The sequence below is a fragment of the Crocodylus siamensis genome, chromosome 1 (assembly GCF_052110815.1).
Source record: "Crocodylus siamensis isolate JL-2025a chromosome 1, ASM5211081v1, whole genome shotgun sequence".
NCBI lineage: Eukaryota > Metazoa > Chordata > Crocodylia > Crocodylidae > Crocodylus > Crocodylus siamensis.
This window is the reverse complement of record NC_143395.1, coordinates 290247536-290269913: the sequence shown is the minus strand read 5'-3', so window position 1 is coordinate 290269913 and position 22378 is coordinate 290247536. Positions and strand designations below refer to the sequence as shown.

At 43.7% G+C, this 22378-nt stretch overlaps 1 protein-coding gene and 1 non-coding gene across 3 annotated transcripts in view; one reads left to right on the top strand and one right to left on the bottom strand.

Moving 5' to 3' along the window:
* ASMTL (acetylserotonin O-methyltransferase like) overlaps positions 1-22378 on the bottom strand; it is a 56358-nt gene continuing 33980 nt past the window's right edge. The window contains exons 8-13 of one of the 2 annotated variants that reach the window (XM_090064379.1): positions 19077-19239; positions 14304-14488; positions 11124-11256; positions 9640-9783; positions 8761-8883; positions 1-421 (exon numbers count right to left, since the gene is read on the bottom strand). In XM_090064379.1, coding sequence (XP_089920505.1) covers positions 207-421; positions 8761-8883; positions 9640-9783; positions 11124-11256; positions 14304-14488; positions 19077-19239 — 963 coding nt within the window. In that variant the 3' untranslated portion in view covers positions 1-206. Of the gene's footprint in view, positions 422-4035; positions 6791-8760; positions 8884-9639; positions 9784-11123; positions 11257-14303; positions 14489-19076; positions 19240-22378 lie in introns of those variants that run through there. The other variant, XM_090064369.1, reaches the window with a different exon arrangement.
* Positions 8147-8220, top strand: TRNAT-AGU (transfer RNA threonine (anticodon AGU)). Its single transcript has one exon. It is a non-coding gene; the product is annotated as a tRNA-Thr (tRNA).

The following is a 22378-nucleotide window of genomic DNA, read 5'->3' as shown; positions in this document are numbered from 1 at the left end:
TGAAGAAAATAATCCTGACATTTTATTCACATTTCAGAATGTTTATAATTTTCAGTTCTTGAAATACAGTAATTTATGAAATTTCTGAAGTCATCTATTAATTACGTAAGATGCTAATGGAAAACCAATTATAGATCTACATAATTAAAAAGAAAGACATCAGACATGACTGGTGTGCCCCAAGTTAATTGCTGAATAAAAATTTTCTAACACTTGGTACAAAAGATAGCATCTAACAAATTTCCTGTCAGTATAATTTTTACATTTGTGAATCCATGGTGTTCTAGTAAACTTTGGTATTCAGATCCACTTCTCTCCTTTCCCTCTGTCTGCACAAGCATGTTTAAAGACTGCAGTAAAGCCGTGCTTCTGTTTTTCTTCTCATCATCCAACACCACTTCAGACAGCAGAAGACCACAGCCTAATTTAAAACAAAAGATGCCAGAATTCTAGTCTGTGATTAGACTGAAAAGAATTGCAGATACCATGAAAAAATGTAAAAGGTACAATACTAGTAGCTTTTTCAATTATTCACTCACAATTTTCTAGACCAAACAACTATACGCAATCAAGCTATTACATACGTTAATCCCTTTAAAAATGACATCTCTTCAATATCAAGGGAGTAAATATAGCTGGTTATTAAATCACATTTGAATCTCTCTCCTCTCCTAAGGCAGACATGTGCTGGACCTGAAGTGAAGGTTGTGAGAAAAAACAGAAGTCACACTTGTTCCTATTTTCTCTGAAACAGCCATTACTTAATTTTTACACTGTAGTAGTTAGTGTCTAAAAGACAAAATGGATGGAGGGAAGTATTTTGCTAGGTAGCGTACATACAGAAAATAACTGTTCAATAGAGGCCCTCTCCACTTTTGCTGTGGGGATCAGGCTCATTGTGCTAAGCAAAGATCCTTAAAAAAATCCCCAATTTTCTGATTTTAAAAATGAAACACCACTATATATATATTAGCAATGTTTCATTTCGATCATGGAAAAATGTAGATTTGGGTTACTTTTTTTAATCTGAAACTTGGGGATTTTTTTTAAAATCAAAGAAAACCAGGATCCCTGGTGCTGAGCCAATGGTTCTCAACCTTTTTTGTACCAGGACCTACTTGTCAACATTGATGGCCAGTCCAAACCCAGTACCCCTCACTCACAACCCACTCCCCCACCCCCCAGGCCACCAGTGTGTAGGGGAGGAAGGGGAGGCCCATGGGGCCCCCAAGTAGCCCCTCAAAGGCTGGAGCTCTGGCAGGCTGCAAGGGAAAAGCCACGGTTTCCCACATTTTTCTCTTTTAAAAGAGAATCCATTTTTACAGTGTGTTTGTGATCCTTTCATATACTCTTTCATATACTCTTTGGGTCATGACCAGGGATCCGGGTTTTCTCTGATAAAAAAAAATCCCCAATTTTCGGATTAAAAAAGTAACCCCAAATCCACATTTTTCTATGATTAAAATGAAACACTACTAATATCTATATCTATGTTAGTGGTTTCATTTTAATCATGGAAAAATGAGAGATTGGTCAGATTGGTATAGACTGGGGGGTTTTGCCTTTCTCTGTGGCAAACGGCTTGGTCCTCTTCCTGGGATCCCCTGAACACATTCTAACAACCTTTATAGCAGAGCCCCTCCTTTACTTCTTTGAGTCTTGTCTTGTTCCAGGACTGACTGTGTAGTTTTGCTAATAGGTTAGATGATGGATTCATCTAGGATGATCCTGCCTCAGGCAGGGTGTTGGACTAGATGACCTCTTGAGGTCCCTTCCAGCCCTACTTGTTTATGATTCTATGAGAGTATTTATTTGACCACATAGCCTGTATGGCTAAGAGACAATGTATGAGAAATCTTTTTCCTCATATCACAATTTCTCTTTGCCTCACTGGCCAAATTCAAAATTGCTGCTTCTGATCACATAGGTTAGATTATCATTGCTAAACAACTGAGCTTGCTTTGACTTAAAACAGCTGAAGCAACAACCTGGACAGGAAGACGTGAACAGAAAATAAACTAAATTTGCTAGGGGGAATAACTTCAAACAACAGGGACACGGAAATGCCATCCATAAAACCTTGACAAAATATAGTCAAGAAATAAATACACTGCCACCCTGGGTATGATGCCCATATGTGGCAAAAGCTGCATGTGGAAGGGGAGATTTATAGTTAAGGATACTTTTATAATAAAAATGAAGTTCTTCTTTGGTGTTGGCTATGCAGGAAGTAAACCAGATCCTCATAATGCTCTCTTCTAGTCTTAACATCTATTAACCCAGATTGTCATGGCTTGAAGGCAGTAAATCTTTCAGGCAGTGTGCAGAAACACATGTATAGGATAGTGGCAAAAATGAATTTTAAGTTTTCACAGCTGACAAAAACAGCATACATTTTGAATGCATTAAGATAAAAACGTGCAGTGCATCCATTTAATATACAGAGAGAAAGAACACAAAAAGAGTGATATTGAACAAAATATATGATGTCTCAAGTAAAAGAGGATGATGACCTATGTGTCGGTACCACTTCAGATCTTCTTACTAAGAACAGCAGCTAATAGTGGTATCAATTTCAACCCAATTTGTTTTAAATTTGGTCACTCAGGAAAATGAACATGGTAACCATCATCTCCTTGCTACCTCAACCAGACTAAATTTGGACTCATGGGCTGTGTCCAGATAAGCATGGATGTGTTTCTCCAGGAATGAGTAGCAGTAGCACACCTTGTGCCACTACCGTGTATCCCCCAGGAACGCCTGTGCATGTAGCAGGTTAGCCTGGGTGGGGTAAGGGAGGCTGGGGCCAGCAATTTTACTGGGGGCTTCCTGGGGCTGCAGCCGTGGCAGGAAGCCTGGCTGGCAGCCAGAGCATGGCTCTGGCCAGCCAGGCTCCAATTTTGGATGGCATGCCGCTGATGCCACATGCGGTTTTTTGACCCCAGGATCTCCCAGGGCCAAACCCTCCTCCTCCATGCTGCAAGGTAGCAGTGCAGGGAACGCCTGCATGTACAGTCTGTGGCACCACATACCGTACGTCTGAGCTTGTCTGGACGCAGCCCTGAAGGTTTTTTATTTTTGGCTCCAAGCAGCTGGAGTCCTCTGACAAGAAAGAACGATACAGTAGCTTTGTAGTGTTGTTCCTATCAACTACTCTAAGTCCTATCATCAACTGTAACAAGGGAAAACTACCACTAAATTCAGTGGTAGTAGGTTTTGGTTGATCAACACTTTGGTTTGGGGATGTCAGTGTTTCTTGGTAGGGAGGGTTTGGACATGAAAGGACAGGCCTTCCTGGGCAGAATATATTAACTCTTTTCCCAGAAACGAAGTCTTCAGTTCTACCCTTAATGCTAAATAAGGCAACTGGATGTTGGAAAACACTAGGGAGAAGCAACCTATGGCATCAAGGTGATGGTAAGGGAGTCCAGAAACTTCTCTGCTGCTCATCCAGCCCAAGAATCAGGTAACAAATCCAAAGTTGAAGTGGAGGCCAAGAAAAGGGAGGTTAACCATTAGACCACCCTTCCTAAACTCTGACACTGGTCAACTGATACTGAGATATCCATCACCACAACCCCTTTGGTCTCCTTGATAGAGAAAATATTTCACTTCTGCAGTGGAATCAGTATGTATAATTCAGTAGAAAAGTGGAAACCGAAAAGAAGACGACATTATACTATCACTTCAATCACACTTCACTCCCTAATAGTCTTTCCAATTTCCCTGTCTCTATCCCTTACTTTAATCTTATTGTTTTGCCGATCTCTTCCACCTTTTGCACTGATCCCTTTGGTGTCTCAGCCACAAGGAAATATTAACCCATTTTTCAGCACTGTATTTCTTCTATGCTGTTTATAAAAGATAATGGTAACTCATCCCACACTCCAAAGTGAAATTCAGACAAATGAGCTGAATTCAGATGAACATACACATGAGATCACATATACAGTTACATTCATGTCAATGGGTGAATTGCATCATATCAACACAGGTATTCTTCAGTCCCATAAAGCAATTTACCAAAACAGCAAGAAGAGAATAAGCAGGCTTTATTGCTGGTATCAGTTCAGACATGTTTTTCCCCCCCAACATAATCCCTCATTACAGGCAATTAAAGTCTTCCTCATCGTGAATGTCCCCAAATTATCCATGAATATAATCACTGTTCAGACAGCTTTTTCACAATAGAAGACAACACTAAGACCTAGTCATTATATCAACAGTGAACAGACACAAAATTCTGTCTAGGAAGCTGCATATTTATGTCTGCAATTTGTGACAGACCATCTGTCTAACTTCTCCCCAATTTGGGATACTTAAACTGATCATACAGTCCTGCCCCTAACTGCTTTTACCATGCCTAATTTGCTGTTGTGCACATCATAATTCCAGGAATTCATTAGGAATCTTGGGTGCAGACTGGGATTATGAAAAGCAAGTGAAAACATTAGTAATGTCCTTTCCCACTCTGCTTTCTGAAAGGCAGCAGTGCATCTTTTGTGCTTGTCAGCAAATATCCCTTGTAACAGTGTGAGCACGCTCTGACAATACAGACATCACCCGCAGTGCAAAACGTATTTTCCTGCAACCCTCATTAGCCACCCTTTGTCAGACATTCAAAAGTAGTTAGTGAAAATTATTTCATATGTGCCAGTTGACATAGAAATCCACTTGTTACAATGGCATCGTGTCTTTGCTAAAATGGATGCTTCCAAGGTAAGTTCTCTATTTTTAAAAAAAAACTTAGTATTGATGCTCTTCTAATGTAAATACTTAATCTCAATAAGTGAGTATGCAATACTCAGAGGGTTCTGATTTAGGTATCTGACAGTAACAGTATTACAATCCTGGTGTTTGCCTGCATCAGCAATATGCTGTATTTAAACACAATTAAACTTCTTTTTGTTGCAAGAATAACACTTGAAACTTGTTGGTATGATGCCTTTACTGGAATGAATCCTATTTAAATTTATACCAGTTAGAAGACAGAAATAAGAATTTTTTGTACTAGAGAGAAAGGAGTTTTAGACTTGTCTAGTAGCTAGACATTTTGAAAGAGGTCACTTGGTCTTTGAAATGCAATGCTTGCACTGCTTAGACAAGCGTTGCAAAATTTGACTCATTTACTGCTAACGGTGAATAAAGATTCTTATGTGGAAGAGACTGCTTGGTACAGTGGTGGCCAACTTTTTGGCAGGAATGCCACAAATGAACTCTGCACCCTCTAAGGGTCTCACCATGATCCCTTTCCCCTGACTGCTCTTTCTGCCTCCTGCCCTGTACTACATGCCCAATCTGCTGCTCTGCTTTTCTTTTTTGCCCCATTTGCTGGTGCCCTGTCTTCCTGCCGTAGGCCACACATGTGGCAGGCTGGCCATGCCTGGAGTAGTACAACTTGACAAGTTTTTACAATGATTTTGCATGGCTGTACTACAGATTGTAGTATGACCCCTATTGATAAGGCTGACTCACCAGCTCACCTTTGCCCTGCTCAGTGCTCAATGAGCAAAGTAACTAAGTTACTGACAGGCATTTATGGTACAAGATTAACTTGAAAAGACAAACTCTGCCAGACAAATCTATGTAATTGTTGCCCTTGTTCATAGAATCTTTAACAGCTGCTGAGCTTGACTGTTTAGAGCAGGCAGAGCCTCCCTTTCATCCTGGCTGAGTGGGGATATTGCTATGGAAATCTGCTGCAGCAAGGTCTGAAGTTGACTATTGTCTTAGGCGAAGCAATATTTGAGAGGAATGATTCCGGCTCTCAGTTTGAGAATGCGTGTGTTGGACAATTCACTTCTAGAATTTATGAAATTGCAATTTCTAGAGAACTGCAAATCTTCAGTCAACAAGAAACTAGTGACTTGACAGTTGTGTGGATTTTTCAAAAGTACCACAATGCCCAAGGAGCAGGTGCACAGAATATTAAGACCCATCTCAAAATACCACCCTTTGTTTTGTTTTTATTTTCATCTGCAAAAAAGACATGCATCTCAGGGTTAAATCTCCCTCTTCTACTTCTGATCCAAACAGCAAAGGAAATTAAGGGCGGGGAAAAGATCACCAACACTTCAACACCCCCAAATTTCCATTGCTGGTAAAGTTGTTTCAAAACACTGTTTTTGTGAAAACAAACAAAATGGCTGATAGCAACTAAATATGCTGCTTAGTGAGAGAGAAAACTTCCTTTAGTTTTAAACAATTTTCCAGAGGACTGCAGCCAAAAAGTGGGCTTACAGTTCACATAGACATATCCAGGCTAACTTGAGTTTTTACAGCAATGTAGTTGCTGCAGCAGCAGAGAACTCACCTAGGCTGCAAAACCCACCCACACAGCTGGGCAATTACACAATGCTGAGCTCTGTGCTGCTGGAGCTACACAGTTGTCAGTTTATACTACAGGCTGCATTTCTGGATGGGATACAGACATATCACAGACCATGAGAAATTTCATACAAAGTTCTTGACATAGTAGGCAGTTGGCAAAACAAAGCATACTAGCGGATAGTTAATACATGTTGTCTAAACTATCAAAGCTTGGTACCTCAGTTATTTGTAGCATAAAAAAACTAATGTGAAGAAAGTTTTCTGAAACCCAGAATAGTGTCTAGAAAGTTTCCTGTGATCTTTATTTGTACACTGGTGAAGCCATATTTTTCCAACAACTGCTTATATTCAGAGGCACTTCTCTGCTTGCCTTCAGTCATACTGAGGGACTGCAGTACAGCTCTAGGAGGGTATATCTTCTCTTTGTTGAGAACAATTTCTGCCACTAGCAAGGCACTTCCTGCATTTCCAAAACAACCAGAAATGGTTCAATAAGATATACTAGTCTTCAAAACATCAACAATGTCATTTCAAACACTTATAAACAGCAGGAAGTGTTCCTAATGTTGATGGGTTTTACCTACAAACTTTTAGAGGACATTTTCTTCCCATTTAAAGAAACTCTACCAGGGTGAGAAGAGACTTATTTTGTTGTTGAAAAAGGGGGATTGTGGAGCATTATCTCAGCCAAACCCTTCAGATTACCTCCTGATTTTGTGCCTGATGTTTAGTCTAATTTTTACAGGAAGCAAGCTATTTCTTATTCATTTGTCACAGACTGGTTTGAGGCAAGAAATTTATTCCAACATGGTCTTGCAGGACTGTCTTGAGGTATTCTGCATGGTCCAGATAAACACCTACTTCACAGGAAAGTGTTCAAGCCACTAGAGAGCCACACTTCCTTTTAGGATACAGAATTAATATAGCATGCTAGATGGTTTGGCCATGAGCAAGCATTCATTTCTAGTGGTAGAAATTTTGGAGAACTATCCCCCCAGAAGAAGTAATGTTTCTGGGAGAAGGAGTAGTATAGGTGCTCAGTCTGCAACTGCCCTCTCTTCCCTGCTTCTTGTACCTTTCCCAGACTGGGGTGATCCCGGTCTGGGGAAGGCATGAGAAACAGCGGCTCCTCTACTCCTCCCGTTCGTGAAAGAATGAAGCAGAGAAGAAAGCTCCCTGCACTTCCCTAAACGGGACACCCACCACTCCATGACCCTCTGGTAGAACAGTAAGGTAGGGCAGTAGGGCAAATCCCTTCCCCCACCCAATCCTCATCTCATTAGTCCCCTGCATTTTCTCCAAACTGGGGTGACCCCGGTCTGAGGAAGGCAGAGAAACCTTTCCCTGTTGCTCGACTCCTGGCAGGATCATGAGGTGGCATGCAGTAGCTGCTCCCCTCACCTTCCCCAGACAAGGTTATACCAGTCTCAGGAAGGCACGGGGACCATTTCCATGGTGCTCAACTCCCCAGGGAGAAGTCTAGTGTCAGGGGAATTCTTTCCTGTGGTAGAAACTCCCCCATAGGAGAAATCTTTATTACTGAGAGAGGGAGATCTTTCTTCTGCAGAAGGCATTTTTCCCCAAAGGAAAAACTTGATGAATGCCTGTACACTTACGTTTCTACATGAAGCACAACAATTTTCCCAATAGAAATGAAATACCTCTACATGGCTCATTTTATGGTTGTACTCTTTATTATCTTTAAAAGATCTTTTATGCCATGCATAGGATATTACAGTGCACAGGGGAGGTTCATATATTGTGTTTTATATATAAAAGAGGTACTTTTATATACAGTGTTTTTATATATAAAAGAGGTGCCGTGGCTTAGTTGGTTAAAGCACCTGTCTAGTAAACAGGAGACCCTGGGTTCAAATTCCAGCGGTGCCTTGAGGGTTAATTTCATTAGCACCCAGAATGACAGGCACTTTGTACATTCAGAGGACAAGCAGTCTCTGCCTGAAGATTTCACAAAAGTCCAAGTTTTCTAAAAGTTTATGCATATGTTTTAATTGAAGGAGCGTAAGTAATTGCATCTGTTCAAAAAACATTCGCTCTTATGCACAGGGAAAAAAATGCACAAGCTTTAGTGTTTGCAGTTATGGTCTAAGGCACTTAGCACCATACTAAAATTTCTGGGATAGGGATACAATCAAAAACAGATATATTTATATATCAACTTATAAAGCTATACAGAAACAAGTGCATCATTTGTATAATGCATGCACTGAAGGCTTTTTGTTTCTTTGTCTGGTAATATGTTGTGCCATTATGATATGCATGAAGGCTTCTGTTTTAGGATAGAGAAGAGAAAGTTGACAGATTCAAGCATCTTTAATTGGCAAGTGTCATAAAAGTTCTTAAAAAAATTTCAGGGTATTAAATATCCTATAACCTTAAAACACCTCACAATATGAAAAAAATTCTTACCTGGTTTGCAAGCAGCCGATATTTTGCTTAACAGCATGTGAATCTTTTCATCAGTCCAGTCGTGTAGAATGCGGGAAAGAATATACAGATCTGCTTCTGGAAAATTATCTTTGAAGAAGTCACCTGTTAAAATATGTATTTGGTAGGTACAATTCTACAATGCACACTGAAAACTGTTCAGAGAAAAAATTGTGTATAGTAAGAACTCTGTTTGTGTACAGAGTGAGTGTTAAGATAGCTTAGGGTCAGTTTAGTTTCAGTGCATATGGGCTATGGACTTCCTGCTCTGTTTAGCAAGTCCATGGACAACTTTAGAGACAGAAAGCAATCTTAGTTTGCATCCTATAATAAAAGTAGACCCAATGGAGGTGATAGACATGGTTCTCTGAATGATTGAGGAGAACAGCAATCTACATTTTGGGAAGCTCAGAATTGGTAAAATCAAGGTTACAAGGACAAGTTGTCATGAATAAAGACTTCAGTGGAGGTAAACTAAAGGAAATGGAATATATAGAAGATATTCTGATTTTCAGTTATAGAAAACAGATTCATTAACATGAATAATTTATGGACTCCTAAGTCAAGAAGAAAGGTGGCATTTACTTAACAATACTCTTGTCATCACCTAGTTAATTCTGCAAATAGGGAGTGCCTGGTCAAGTATCCCAGTGAAGCCCTACTAGTATTACTTAATTCATCCACGTTCCCTACTCACAGCCTACTTTTTTCTTCCGCTTAAACATAAGGCAGAGTCCTCTATGATATCTTTACTTGTACCAAGGTGTAGGCTCTACCTACCCTACTGTGGGAGTCAGCCAGGGTGACTTATGCTGCAGTGCCCTATGACTGGAAATATCAAAGTCCAGTAATTGCACTTACCGGATGTGAATGTCACTGGAGCTGTATGCTGTCTGACAGGTTGAAAGTGAGAGACATTTGCAATGACTTCTGGAAGGTCAAACACAGTCACCTTGAGGTTTGGGTATTTTTGAACCAATTCATTAGCCAAAGCTCCAGTACAACCTGTGGAAATTAAAAACAAATTAAGGAAAAAAAACACACAAACAAATAAACAAAATATCCCCCTTGTATTAGTAGGCAGTTTAAAGCTTATATTGTTCTTTACTACAATTTTGTAGGGGAAAGAAGGCAGGTGATAGTCTAAGGGACACAGCACTGTCATAAGATTTGGGTTTTACCTTTTACTTTACCACTGACATACTGGGTGACTGGACAAGTCAAATCATTTAGCTTCTCAATATTCCACTTTCCTTTTTCAGAAATAGAGATAACGGCACTTGCCCCGTTGACGATCTACACATGAAAAGAGCTATACAAAAAAACCATTCATTATTATGGTTTTTACAAGGGCATTTGACAAGTGGAATGTGACACGTGCTATCCTTAAGATGCAAAGAGTAGGGTCTCCAGCCTTTACTGCAGAAGTCCACTGGTAAAAGCAGCTCTAGCCTTGCTGTTTGTGTGTTTACACCTCTAAAGTGCTGGGACATTGATAGGAACAGCATTCCTTCTTATGCTGCCATCTACAGGGCTCTGAAGTAATATGCCCCAGAGAACGTCTGGTGCCCAATTTGATGCCTTTATGGACTGGAATTGGTACATCCTAGTTCTGAGCTATGGAAAAAAAATCAACACAAAAAACAAACGCCATGCAAGTGTGATGGCCATCTTATTTTGTTCAATTTGTAATTTTACTCACTGAAAGCCTGAAATCTTTTAAAAATTCAGTGGACATTTGAAATTTGTTCCATTTAAGTCTAGGACTTCCACAGTGCTTTCCAGCAGTAGGTCTCTAAGTTCCTTATGCAAGCAACTGAACACTTTGCAGATTACAGAGGTCAAAACTTTTGGAGATGATTAACAATTTTAAGCATCTAACTCAAGACGTTTTAAAGGGGCTTACTTCAAGAAAATACTAAGAAGAAAGCCATTGCAAAACATCAAGTTTGGCACTCAAAAATGTTGCATGATAAGTAAAATCACTGATCACTTCTGGAAAAAAATCTGAGCCTAAATGTTTTGTGACGATTCCAGAATAAGATTCCAGTGGTAGGTCTGAAAATGGAACTATCTGGTCCTTTAACTGCTGGAACATAATGTTACCCATTGGAAAACACTTATTAGCTGTACTCAAAATTATTTTTAAAAAAATACTCAACTTCCATGTCAGCTTCATTCTAGCACATCTATTAAATTTTACAATACAATGCCAAGCTAATAACAACAGAAAACCTATCAGTTAGAGAAATCAATATTTTTAGAACTTAATTAAATAAAGAAAATGGAACTGTGATACAATTATTTTTCATTGGCATGTTGGTAAAACAGTACCATAGGCTTACCTCCTAAATCACAGGCAGATCTAAACTGGGAAAGATCAAAAGCTGTCGCCACATCTTTTGCTGTCAATTTGGCAATACTGTGCATGGCTGCCATAAAACGTTGCTTAACTTCCATACTCTGGTAATAAGAGTCCTTAAAAAAGAAGTCAAAATTAAATAGATGCCTATCCAAAGCTGTAGGTGCTTCTTTATTTATTTATTTGGGGGGGGGGGGGGGGCGTAGATGCATAGTTAACACTACAAAGATTAATTCAGTAGGATGCCAGCCAGCAACCACCTCCAAACAGCCCTTTCTATCTCTTCATTGCTATGGTAAGAATATCTTTGAGTGCTTTGCAAAATCCAGACTATATGCACCTTTTGCTACATCTCCAAAAAGACCACCACATTCAGCTGAAGTGCCATACAGACCTCCCTAATTATAACGAGGGAGGACCAATGGCTCTGTTGCTTGAAACTACAGCACAGAAAAAGCATGACAAACCTTCTGATGCTGACAAGAAGCCTTTTTAAAACAAATAATATACCTTCATATATTAAATTAGTAACCATAATTGTATAACACCTGGGATAGCCAGGTGTTTTCCTATTGTAAGATTGTTTTCAAATCCTTTAACATTATTTTGTTTTTTTGTTTCCTACCAAGCTTCCAAAATGATTTCTCTGAAAAAAGTAATAGGTTTTTTGGGGGAGGTTTTTGTCAGCAGGACTTCTCTTAGCAGGCAGTGTGTAACTGGAAGTTACACAAAGAAAATAAATGCTTTAAGTGGTTTCCATAAGCCCCAAGAAGACTTTTAATAGTACAATTAGAGTAGATTACAATGTTGTACTTGTATACAGTTTTAGACAGTTTAAGGCAAAAAGGAAAAAGAAAGCTCTAAACTGCTTATTTTATCCAGATTCCTGAGCAGGTTTTGTAGCCGGCACTGAACTTCATGTGGCTATGGCTACACCATTACCAGCATGGAAGTTAACTAGCTGAAGAATCCCTACAAATGGAGGTGTACCAATACATCAGTCCATATCATATCAGAACAATTAAAAGGACATTATTGGCAATTAGCTTTTATTCAGTGATGTGGCCAATAATGTCACCGATAAATGCTGTGCACATGCACCCAGGCATGGCATGCATGCAGCCAGGAGTACAGCCCAGCAGCCTGGAGAGCAGTGTCTGGCTGGTAAGTCTGTTGAGGGAAGAGGTGGAGGGAAGATAGGTGGTGGGTGGGGGGAGGGAGAGTGAGGCCCCTGCAGTGAAGGAGAGAATGGGGCTGAAGGAGGGGCAGGCCCCCATATCTGTGCATGGGGTAAGGGTGGATTTTTTATGTGAAAAGTTAATTTCACCTAAAAGTGAAACCAATTTCAAGGCCTTACACAAATTTTGTCCTAGCTATTTTCCAGCCCTGAAGTCAGTGGGAGCTACTCAAAACCTAGGAAAAATAGAAGCTGTGAATCCCATCAAGCCAACAAGCTTCATCATCCTCCACTCAGTCGACCAGCCTCCACCACACATGCTACTACATGCTTTTTACTTCATGCCCCAGTCATAGCACTCTTCCTATCTCAAATGCATAAAAAGCAAGATAAAATATGGCAGAAAAATGTCAGGGAAACATCCTTTTGGGTTAGGGTACAAACAAGCAAGGACAAACTGAAGCTACTTTCCGACCTGCTAAACTGTGTTATACATAAGGCCTAAATTACCATATTTAACTGAATCCAAATCGAGTTCCACCCCCCACCCCACCACATTCAGTGTGGGGTAAATAGCTCTTATCTTGGATTCAAGTACAAGGTTGGGGGTTAGGGGGTAGGCAGCTGCTGGAATTCCTTTTGTGGACCCGACCCAGGTTTGGAGCTGAAGTTAGGCCCCCAGAAGCTGCATGCTGCCTCTCCCCCTATAACCTTGTACTCAAATTCAATCTGAGGGGCTTTCTCCCACATCTCCTGCCATTCTGATGGGGCAAAAAAACCCCTCATTTTTGATCCAAGTAAATTCTTATATTATAAAAGCCTTAGTCTGTCAGTCTGTCCATAACTCTTTATTCACACTCTTACTGGCTGGCTAAAATAGCCAATCAGAGTGCTCTAAGAGCATTGGGACAGGAGACTCCACAGTAGAGCACTGCCATGACAACAAGGACACGGGAGGAGCTGGCCTTGCTCCCCCACTACAAGGTGACGAAAAAGGGTGGAGAGAGCAGACCGGCCCTGAAGTGGCAGATGGGGAGGGTGGGAGGAGAGGGCTCATTCCGCCACAACCAGAGAGGAAATGGGGTCGGGGTCAGACACGGGGCTTGGTTTCCATGTGCGCCTCCCCTTAATGGTGGCTGAGCTCCGAAGCAGACCTGAGGTGGCAGCTATGGAAGAAACGGCGCGGGGGGACAAGGCCAGTAGCACTGGCTTCTCCATCCCCCCAGCCACCTGAGACAGTAGGGGGTTAAGGTGGGGCAGGAAATGGGCCCGTACAGAGTGCAGCAGGGGGGAGGAGGAGCAACAGGAACAAGCACCAAACGAGAAGTGGGGGTTGGGGATGGACATGCTGCATCCTTCCCTGCCCCCACCCCCCAAAGAATGGGACCAGTGGCAGGATGGAATGGGGGACCGGACCCAGATGGGGGGGGTGGGAGCAGACACGGGGCTCTGTTCCCCCCCCACATCATTCTTGACAGGCAGTTGGCTAGTATAGTATAAATGAAATGGGAATGGAACGCACACTTGAGAAACAGCTGAAGCACAGAAATCCATAAGTCTTCTAGAATCAATGCAAAGTAAGTTTATCAACACAGATAAAAATCAGAGAAGAGTATATATGCAAATCAAAGCTGATTCTGACCTCAGAAGCAGAGTAAAGGTCAAATGTTGGCTGAATAACATTACATAAATGGTGAAATATTTCATCTAAGCGAAGGACCGGAATTTTGCATAACAGACTTTTGGCAAAGCAGCAGTATATCTATATTAGCCATTGTTTTTGGTAACTATATAACGACATCCATTTTTTGTGCCCAAGTTTAAAAAGACCAGGAAATAATATTCTAAGAGTCCTACTCAATTATGACATGCTCATTCTACATTCTCAATCCAGTTTTTGGGGTGCTCTGATTTCCTGGACTTAAAATTACTTTGATTAGTGCACAGATGGCATAAACATAAAATAAACACCCAAGCCTTCATTACCTGAAATAAGTTCTCGGATTTTTTCCCAAAAGCCCGATAGTTCTGCATGGTTCCCTCTTTAACAGCAGATTCCAGATGTGTAAAGAGAGGCCAAAGATGGTCATTTGAGTGGATAATGTAGCCATGAAGTGAGTCCTCACTGTCTGATGCCAGATATATGTTTGCTGAATCTGTATTACTGTAACCTTAACAGGAAGGGAACAAAACAAAACAAAAACCCCTTACAATTCGTTTATGATGCTAAACATTTAACTAAAAAAAAAAATCCAATTTTCAGCTGGTATAAGTTGGCACAGCTCCACTGACTCCAAGAGCTATGCAGATCTATCCATTTCAGCTGAAGACCTGCCTCCTGATTTGCATAATCAAAGTGAAAAAAAAAAAAGACTGATACAGTGTAAAGCATACATTTGATTTTCATTGAAATGTTATCTAAATTGCAGCAAGTTCAAACACAAAACAGTCATTTGCATTCAAGATACCATTTTGTGTTACAGATTTAATGAATTCAGACTTATTACAAGGGGTGCACTGATAAAGATTTTTTTAGGCCAATACTGATGGCCAATTATTAACAAGCAATATCAGCCAATACCGATCAGATTACTGATATGCTGCCCAGAGCAGCGTCTGGATGGTAGGTCTGATGGGGGGATGGGGCTGAGGGAAAGGGTGAAGGGAAGCAAATTGAGGCCCCCATGGTGAAGAAGGGAGTGGAGCTGGGGCTAGGGCAGAATTAGGCACTGCCCAGCTGAGATGGGATGGGGCAGGACAAAGCCATGACCGGCTTATCCAGAGGGATGCGGGGAGGCAGGGAGTGGCTCCTGTCTCTACATGCACCCCTGGGGGAGGCACTGGGGGCACATGCTCCCCTGGATCTATGTGTTGGGCCAGGGCTATGATCAGGGTGAGTGGTGATGGTGCAGGAAGCATAGGGTTTGGGAGGGCTACAGCAAATTTTGGGGTGTCTGTAGCCCACCTCTAACGCCGCCACCACTCACCTGCCCTGAACGCAGCCCCAACCCAACCCCCCTGCTGGAAAAAGCCCCGAGCCTGCAGTGGCAGCCCACCCTTGCCCTACCCACAGATCTGGGGACACATGGCCCCCATGCCTCCCTCAGGGGTGTGTGAAGCAACAGGAGCCATTCCCCTTCCCTCCCCATGCCCCCTGGACAAGCCCTGCCAGCTTGAAAGTGCCCATCCCTGCCCCTTGCTCACTCCCTCCCCTCACTGCAGGGGACTCGATCTGCCCCCCACACCCTCTCCTTCTTCCATACGCCTTCCCCCCCACAAATTTAACGACCAGATGCTGCTCTCCATATTGCTGGGCTGCATTCTTGGCTGTGTGCATGTTGTGGCTGCATGCGTGTACATAGAATTTAATCGTCGAGTTTATCAGCCACATCAGCCAGAAAAAGCCGATTGCGAATAATGTCAATTTTCCTTTTATCAGTGCCAATATGGTGTGGACTGATGCATCAGTGCACCTCTACTTATTACTGTGGTGGGCTTCTGTTCTGGTCCTTAATGTGTTCCCAGGATATTTTCATTTCAAGATCACTCCTTTTTTCATGAAGATTTTGAAACCCAGTGAGCATCAAATACTATCCAAGCAACTATAGCATTCAAAAGTCCTAATCAGGGTTGGGGGTAGGATAGTCTTAAGCAGTTGTGAGCTATGCACTGGCCAGGCATGGAAAAGAGGGTTGGGGGCGTCTCTCATATTTTAGTCCTCAAAGCTGAGTGGTTATGAGTCTTTTCCTGCCTAGGTGAATGCCCTGTTATAGGCCGCACCTTACAGGAAGGTTTGAACCTGAACCTCTAAATTGCCAGCACAATGCATGAACTAGCACACTACTAGTTAGGCCAGCAGTCATCAAGGTTTTGGAGCCACGGGTCAAATCAATGTAGGTCAGGTGCCAGATGGGCTGGTGCTCCCAACCATGCCCACTACTACTGCTTCTCGCCACTGGCCGGTCAGGACAGCATAGGCCAAGACCCCACCCCTGAGAGATGTCTAGAAGCCCAGCCCTCCTGCTTTCTGGGCTGGTATCCCAAGCACTCAGCTACTGCAACTTAAATTCCTCCTCCTCATACCTGTTACTCATGGATTTCTGCCCATTTACATTTTGTAACCTTGACATACTTGTTCACAAAGGTTAGGGACAGAAGGTACAGTTTAAGTGATCAGAAACTGTCTTAAACTTGTAAAAGAACGTAAGTTCAGTTCACATAAATCAGTTTCAAAATGGCTGAAACTGGTAAACCTGGTTGGATGTAATATCCAACTTAACTGACTTGGGTCAAACCGGTTTATGCAATTGCTGTCCCTGAACCCTTCCTGGTTTAGGTTAAACCACAGTTCCCTAGCATCCCAGCATGCTTTTCAGCCCTGAACTGGGCTATACTGCCTGCTCCAGAGAGGAGGGCTGGCCCTACCCCTTGGCTCTGTAGCCAAAGCAGGGGAGAGGAAATGGCCAGACATCAGCCAGCGTGGCCCCCTAAGGCAAAGGGAGCAGCTTATTCACCCCTCCCTCCCCTCTCCCACAAGGGTATAGCAGCCAGGGTCTTCCTGGCCAGGGTATAGCAGACGCTGTGAGGTTCCCTGTCTGCAGCCTCAAGCAAATGGGGAGAGGGAGGTGGATTTAAATCTCCCCCTCTGTCTCTGGGCTCACCAGCAACCCTGGCCCACGGAGCAGCACAGCAGCCCTCATCAACCATTTCCCCCACTCCCCACGCCAGTGGCAGGGAAGGAAGCTTAGCCAGAACCAGGCGGCATGTCTCCCCCATCTTCGTGCCTCACCAGTGGCTGCAGCTGGGGCTGTGGAGCTGAGCTGGGTGGTGCTGCTGAGTGGAGGCAGGGGCCCAGCCTGGACTGGGCCACAGGGCTGGGCCCTTCACAACAGGCTGTGGCTCGGGTTGGGGCCACAGGGGATGACTGGCCAGATTGCTCCCACCTCTCTGTGCCCAAGATGGGCAGAGATGTCACAGGGCCACAGCCGCTAGACAGGGCCCTTCCTAGTGGCTGCGGCTCTGTGATAAACTGGCCTGGCAGCACAGGCATGGGCTAGCCGACTAGGGGGCTGCCCGGAGGTGCCAGTGAGCCCCAAGCCCGGCAGCTGCCTGCTACAGCCGCTGCAACACCCCCTGCCCTGTGCAGTACCTGGCAGCTGTGGCTGCATTACAAGCTGAGGGCTGGCCAGGGCCCAGGTGGGTTGTTGTGGCCCCCCTGCCTCTAGCTGCTCCACTGCTGCTGCTGCCCTCCCGCATGCACCATGCTGGGCGTATGGGTCGGAAATTTCAGCCCAGCAACTTCTACCCAGGGCACGGAGTTCCAGCTCTAGCCCCGACTGCCTTTAACCCACTGCACCCACCCACAGGGCCTGCCTATCACGCAGGCAGAGCAGATAGAGTTCAGCGGAGATCTGAAGCTGGAGTTCCATACACTGGGTAGAAGCCAAGGGGCTGAAGCTCCCCCTGCCCTGAACAGCACTATGTGGGGCCACACGAGCCACAGCTGGTGGTGAAGGGAACAGAACAGCCCTGCCAGGTCCGGTCAGCTTCTCCGTGTCCCCAGTGGCTGGTCCCTGTCCCACTACTACTGCTGCTGTGCTGCTCCAGGCCGTGGGCGACAGGGGAAGCTTTAGCTCGTGGCTTCCACCCAGCGCATGGAGGTCCGGCTCCAGCTCTCAGCTGCCTTCTACCCACTCTGTTCACGCAGTACGATGAGAAGCCCCTGTGGGTGCAGCTGATGGAAGGCAGCCGGAGCTGAGCCAGAGCTGGGCAGAATTTTCTCAGTTCATTAACATCAAAACCTCATAAGTTGTTTTTGTGCAGCTCTACAGTAAAGATAGCTAGAGGTAGAGCACTTGCCTTTGGAGGTTCTTCCTCCTCCTTTTTCCATTATGTGATTTATTCATTCACAGTTAAGCTTCTTGTGATCAGCATTTTACCTTAGGACTTTCTTTTTCATTTTTCCTACAAAAAAGAAACAGCTGAGAAGGTTCTCAGGTGTCTCCTTTGTGGGAAATCTTTTCCAGGTTTACCACCAAGGCAATGTGTATGCAAAAATTTAACTTTGCACTGCATAATTTTAAGGCAGATCTTTTAAACACTGCCTGTTTGTTTCTTAAACACTAGCAATTTATAACTGCTGAACTTAGTTGCTAACTATAAGATGGCAGAGTCTGAAATTCTTCCCTCACTTGCATCCATCCTATTTAAATAATTATTTTTTTTACTAAGGTCACATTCAGCAGAATTTAGCTCCCCGTTTTACAAATTCTAGTAATGAAACCTTATGCAACCCTGAGGAATAGGTATTAACACTCATGCAGTGGACAACTATTTACACAGACAAAACAGAGATGGTTGAAGCGGATTATGGAAGAGAGGCTAAGAGGTTGTTAATGTTGATAAAAAGTGAGAATGAAAGTGCTAACTAAAACTAGAACTAAGCAAAAGACCCTGCAAATAGGAACTACTGGCAGAAGTGAATTAACTAACAAAACCAGAGGGGGAAAAACAGATGCACAATGCCACCTAGGTCATTCAGGTCCCTTCTTGTGACAATACAGCACTGTTGTATGTTTTTTTAGGGTTCTGCCCAATCTACCCAGCAACAAACAGTAAACAATCAAGTGATAAATGGCAAACTTTAAGTATAATTTTTCCAGAATCGCGCATAACTTGAAACTTTAGATAATTAAATATGAACTAATCCTTCTTCCATTTCTCTGTCCCCCACACATGAATTGGTTTTATTTAAGTTACCTTGAAGGGTTTTCTCCAGCAATCCAAGAGCAGCACAAGCATCAAGCAGTCTTTCTGTTCCACACACAGAGGCATTTATTGTATTTGCAACATCCACAGCCTGCAGTACACCTTTATTCTTCAAAAGATCGAACACTTTGAGCTTAGAGGCCACAAACAAAGCCTGTGTATATGAAAAAGTATTAATAAGTTAAATTTAAAACTAAAATTTGCCAGAGAAACACACAGGTTTGGTCCAGTTCGGAGATGTAGACCTTACAGAAATCACTGAGTTAAATCCCCAAGTAAAAGCAAAAACAATACTCTAAGGAATTCGATATTCTAAAACTTGCTTGAGTCTACCTTTAGGTCAAAGTCAAATTTAATCTGGATTATTTCTCAGTGAAAATACCTCCCCTAATATCTAGGAAATACGCCCCAATCTATTTAAATAGTTACATTTATTCCATACTAATTTTCTAAGACAACACGTCGCTGCTGCATCTGGAAAACCTTAATGCTTAAACTGTATAAACTCAGCAAAGTAGAGAATTTTCATAGTAAGCACAATGTACAACTTTATAGCTGAATTTAAATTCCATGAAAACACAGGAGCTTTGATGAATGGCATTGGGATAATTAAAACAATAGGAAAAGGTCAATATAATCAAGAGAGAGAAAAGAAACAATATTTTATATAAGAAAATCAAGCAGAAAGAATTAAGTTTAAATAAGGCAGAGTCTTCAAAAAAATCTCTCCAACATGCTCCAAACATGTTTGGTTATTTTTGCGTATGTGCATCCCTTTTCTACATTAAATTTTATCTATCATTTAGTTGCTCATTCACTCAATAGTGCAAGATCCTTCAGTAGTTCCTCACAGTCCACCTTAGTCTCTTTGAACGCATGTCATCTGCAGATTTGGCCACATCACTATTCACCCCCTTTTCCAGACACTTTATATGTTAAACAGCACCAGTCCCAACACTGACCCCTGGAGAACCCCACTACTTCATTACATCCTGCAAATTGACCATTTATATTCAGTCTTTGCTCTCTATCCTTAAACCAATTCCTAATCCATGAGCAGATTTTCCCTGTAATCTCACGACTAAAACTTCATTAAGAGCCTTTGATGGGGAACCTTTGTCAAAGGCTTTTTGGAAGTCCACCTGCTTACTGACACCCTCAAAGAACTCCAGAAGGTTGGTGAAGCATGATTTCCCTTTGACAAGAGCCATCCTGATTCCTCCAACAAGTCATTTTTATCCATGTACCAAACAATTCTTTTTTCTTTTTCTTCTTGTTTCTACCAAATTTCCAGGAATAAAATTTAGACTCACAAGCCTGAAGTTCCCTGGGGTTCCCTTACAGCCCTTTTTGTCACAATGGCAATCCTCCAGTCCTCTGGTACCAAGGCCATGTTTAGTGACAGATTGCCTACTACAGTTTCGAAACTGCCAAGCTCCTGTGTGAGTTCCTGAGGACCTTAGGGTGAAGGCCACCAGGTCTTGCTAATTTCCTACTATTGGGTCCATCCACATGAGCACAGACGTGCATTTTGCAGCATCTCATAGCCCTCTGAGATGCTGCAAGAGACACATGCTGGAATGAAAAATGTAACTCGCGTTGCAAATAAACCCCTGGATATCCAGGGGTCAAAAAAACCATGGAGAAAAGAAGTGGGGCAGGGCACAGTCCCAGACCATGCCCTGAGGCAACCAGAGGCTTGGTCTTCCAGAGACGCTCTGGTAGCCAGCCAGAGCGTCTCTCTGGTTGGCCCTCGCCCTGGTGCTGAAGCACACTGCCTGCCCGTGCAGGACAGGCAGCATGCCAGTCACAGGGAGCTGGACCTGGGTTCCTGCCAGTAAGTGAGAAGGGGGGAGGGAGGGAGACTGGAGAAGGGAGGAGGGTACCGTGGAGGGACCCCTGTTAGCTCCGCCCACTCCCCCAGCTCCCTGACCCCATCCCCCCACCCGCTCCCCCAGCTTCCCAATCACTGCTCTGCCTGGCCCCATCCCTCATCTGGCCCCCAATCACTGTCCTGCCTGGCCCCAGCATCCCAGCTATTAAAAGAAAAAAGAAAAAAAACCCCACACTCACCGGCAGTAACAACTGCCATCAGGGTCACTGGGGTCATGTGGCAAAGCCCCCTTCCCCGCCCCCAGCATACGGCTGGGTGACAGTCGCAGCAGCCCCAGCTGCCCAACACTTCATAGCCCTGCGGCAGGGCTCACGGGATGGGGCAGTGACAACATGGGTGCCAGGTGGCTGCGCGGTTGGGGCTCTGCCACAAGGCCCCAGTCCTCACAGCCCCTGCTACTGTGAGGCAAATGTAAGGCTTTTATTTATTTTTTTTTAAGTACCAGGAAGCTGGGGCAGGGGCAGCCATCAGGGGACCTGGGAGTGCAAGCAAGAAATGGGGCCAGGTGGAGCAGCCATTGAGGGTCTGGGGGAGCAGGTGGGGCAGCCATCGGGGTATAGGAGCCAGCAGAGGATGGGACCAGGCAGGGCAGCAATCTGGGAGTCTGGGGGAACAAGTGGGGGTGGGGCACATGGGCCCTGCAGGGGACATGTGGCCCCTGTGGGGGGACTGTAACTCCTGTTGGGGGGCTGTGGCAGCAAAACATAGGTATTTAGAATCAATTTTATTATGATGATAGAAACACTGGTACATCTTCCAAACTGCTTTAATGCTATAGAAATATCAATAAAACATTGCCCTACTGATCTGTCTCTCTCTCTCTTCTCTCTATATATAGTGGTCTTTTGTTTTAATTGTGGAGAACATGGATTTCAGGGTATTTTACAGAGTGACTCTGGGATTTTTTTTAAAATCAGGGATTGTTCAGTTTTCAAATAGAGAACATCAAAATTCCTGCTAGGAAGGCAAGTGCCAGGACGCAGGAAGAAGAGCCTGCTCAGAGCTGGCACCTTGGACCCAGCTGGAAGTAGCTGACCTCCTGGGGCCAGGAGGATGTGCTTTGGTAGTTCAAAGCAGGCTGCCACACTGGGAGCATCTTTTGAGTGATAGCTGCCCAGATGGCTGGGGAGGGGGCACACACAGTAGTGCCGCATGAAAACTAACTTTGTAGTCACAGCCCACTGGCCCAGAGGGGCAGATGCCTCATCCGGGTCTGGCAGGTGCACAGCAGGTCACAGCCCCCCCCCCCCAAGACTGCTGCAGTGGGTAGAGGGTGCAGGGAGCTCTCAGAGCTGCTTCGTCAGTCCAGCTGGCACAAGGCGTAGTGTCCCCAGGTACCAATTGGCTAGGCCCCAGAAGCTCCTGAGAGCGCGTAGCCCTGAGCTACTTGTCAGGGCAG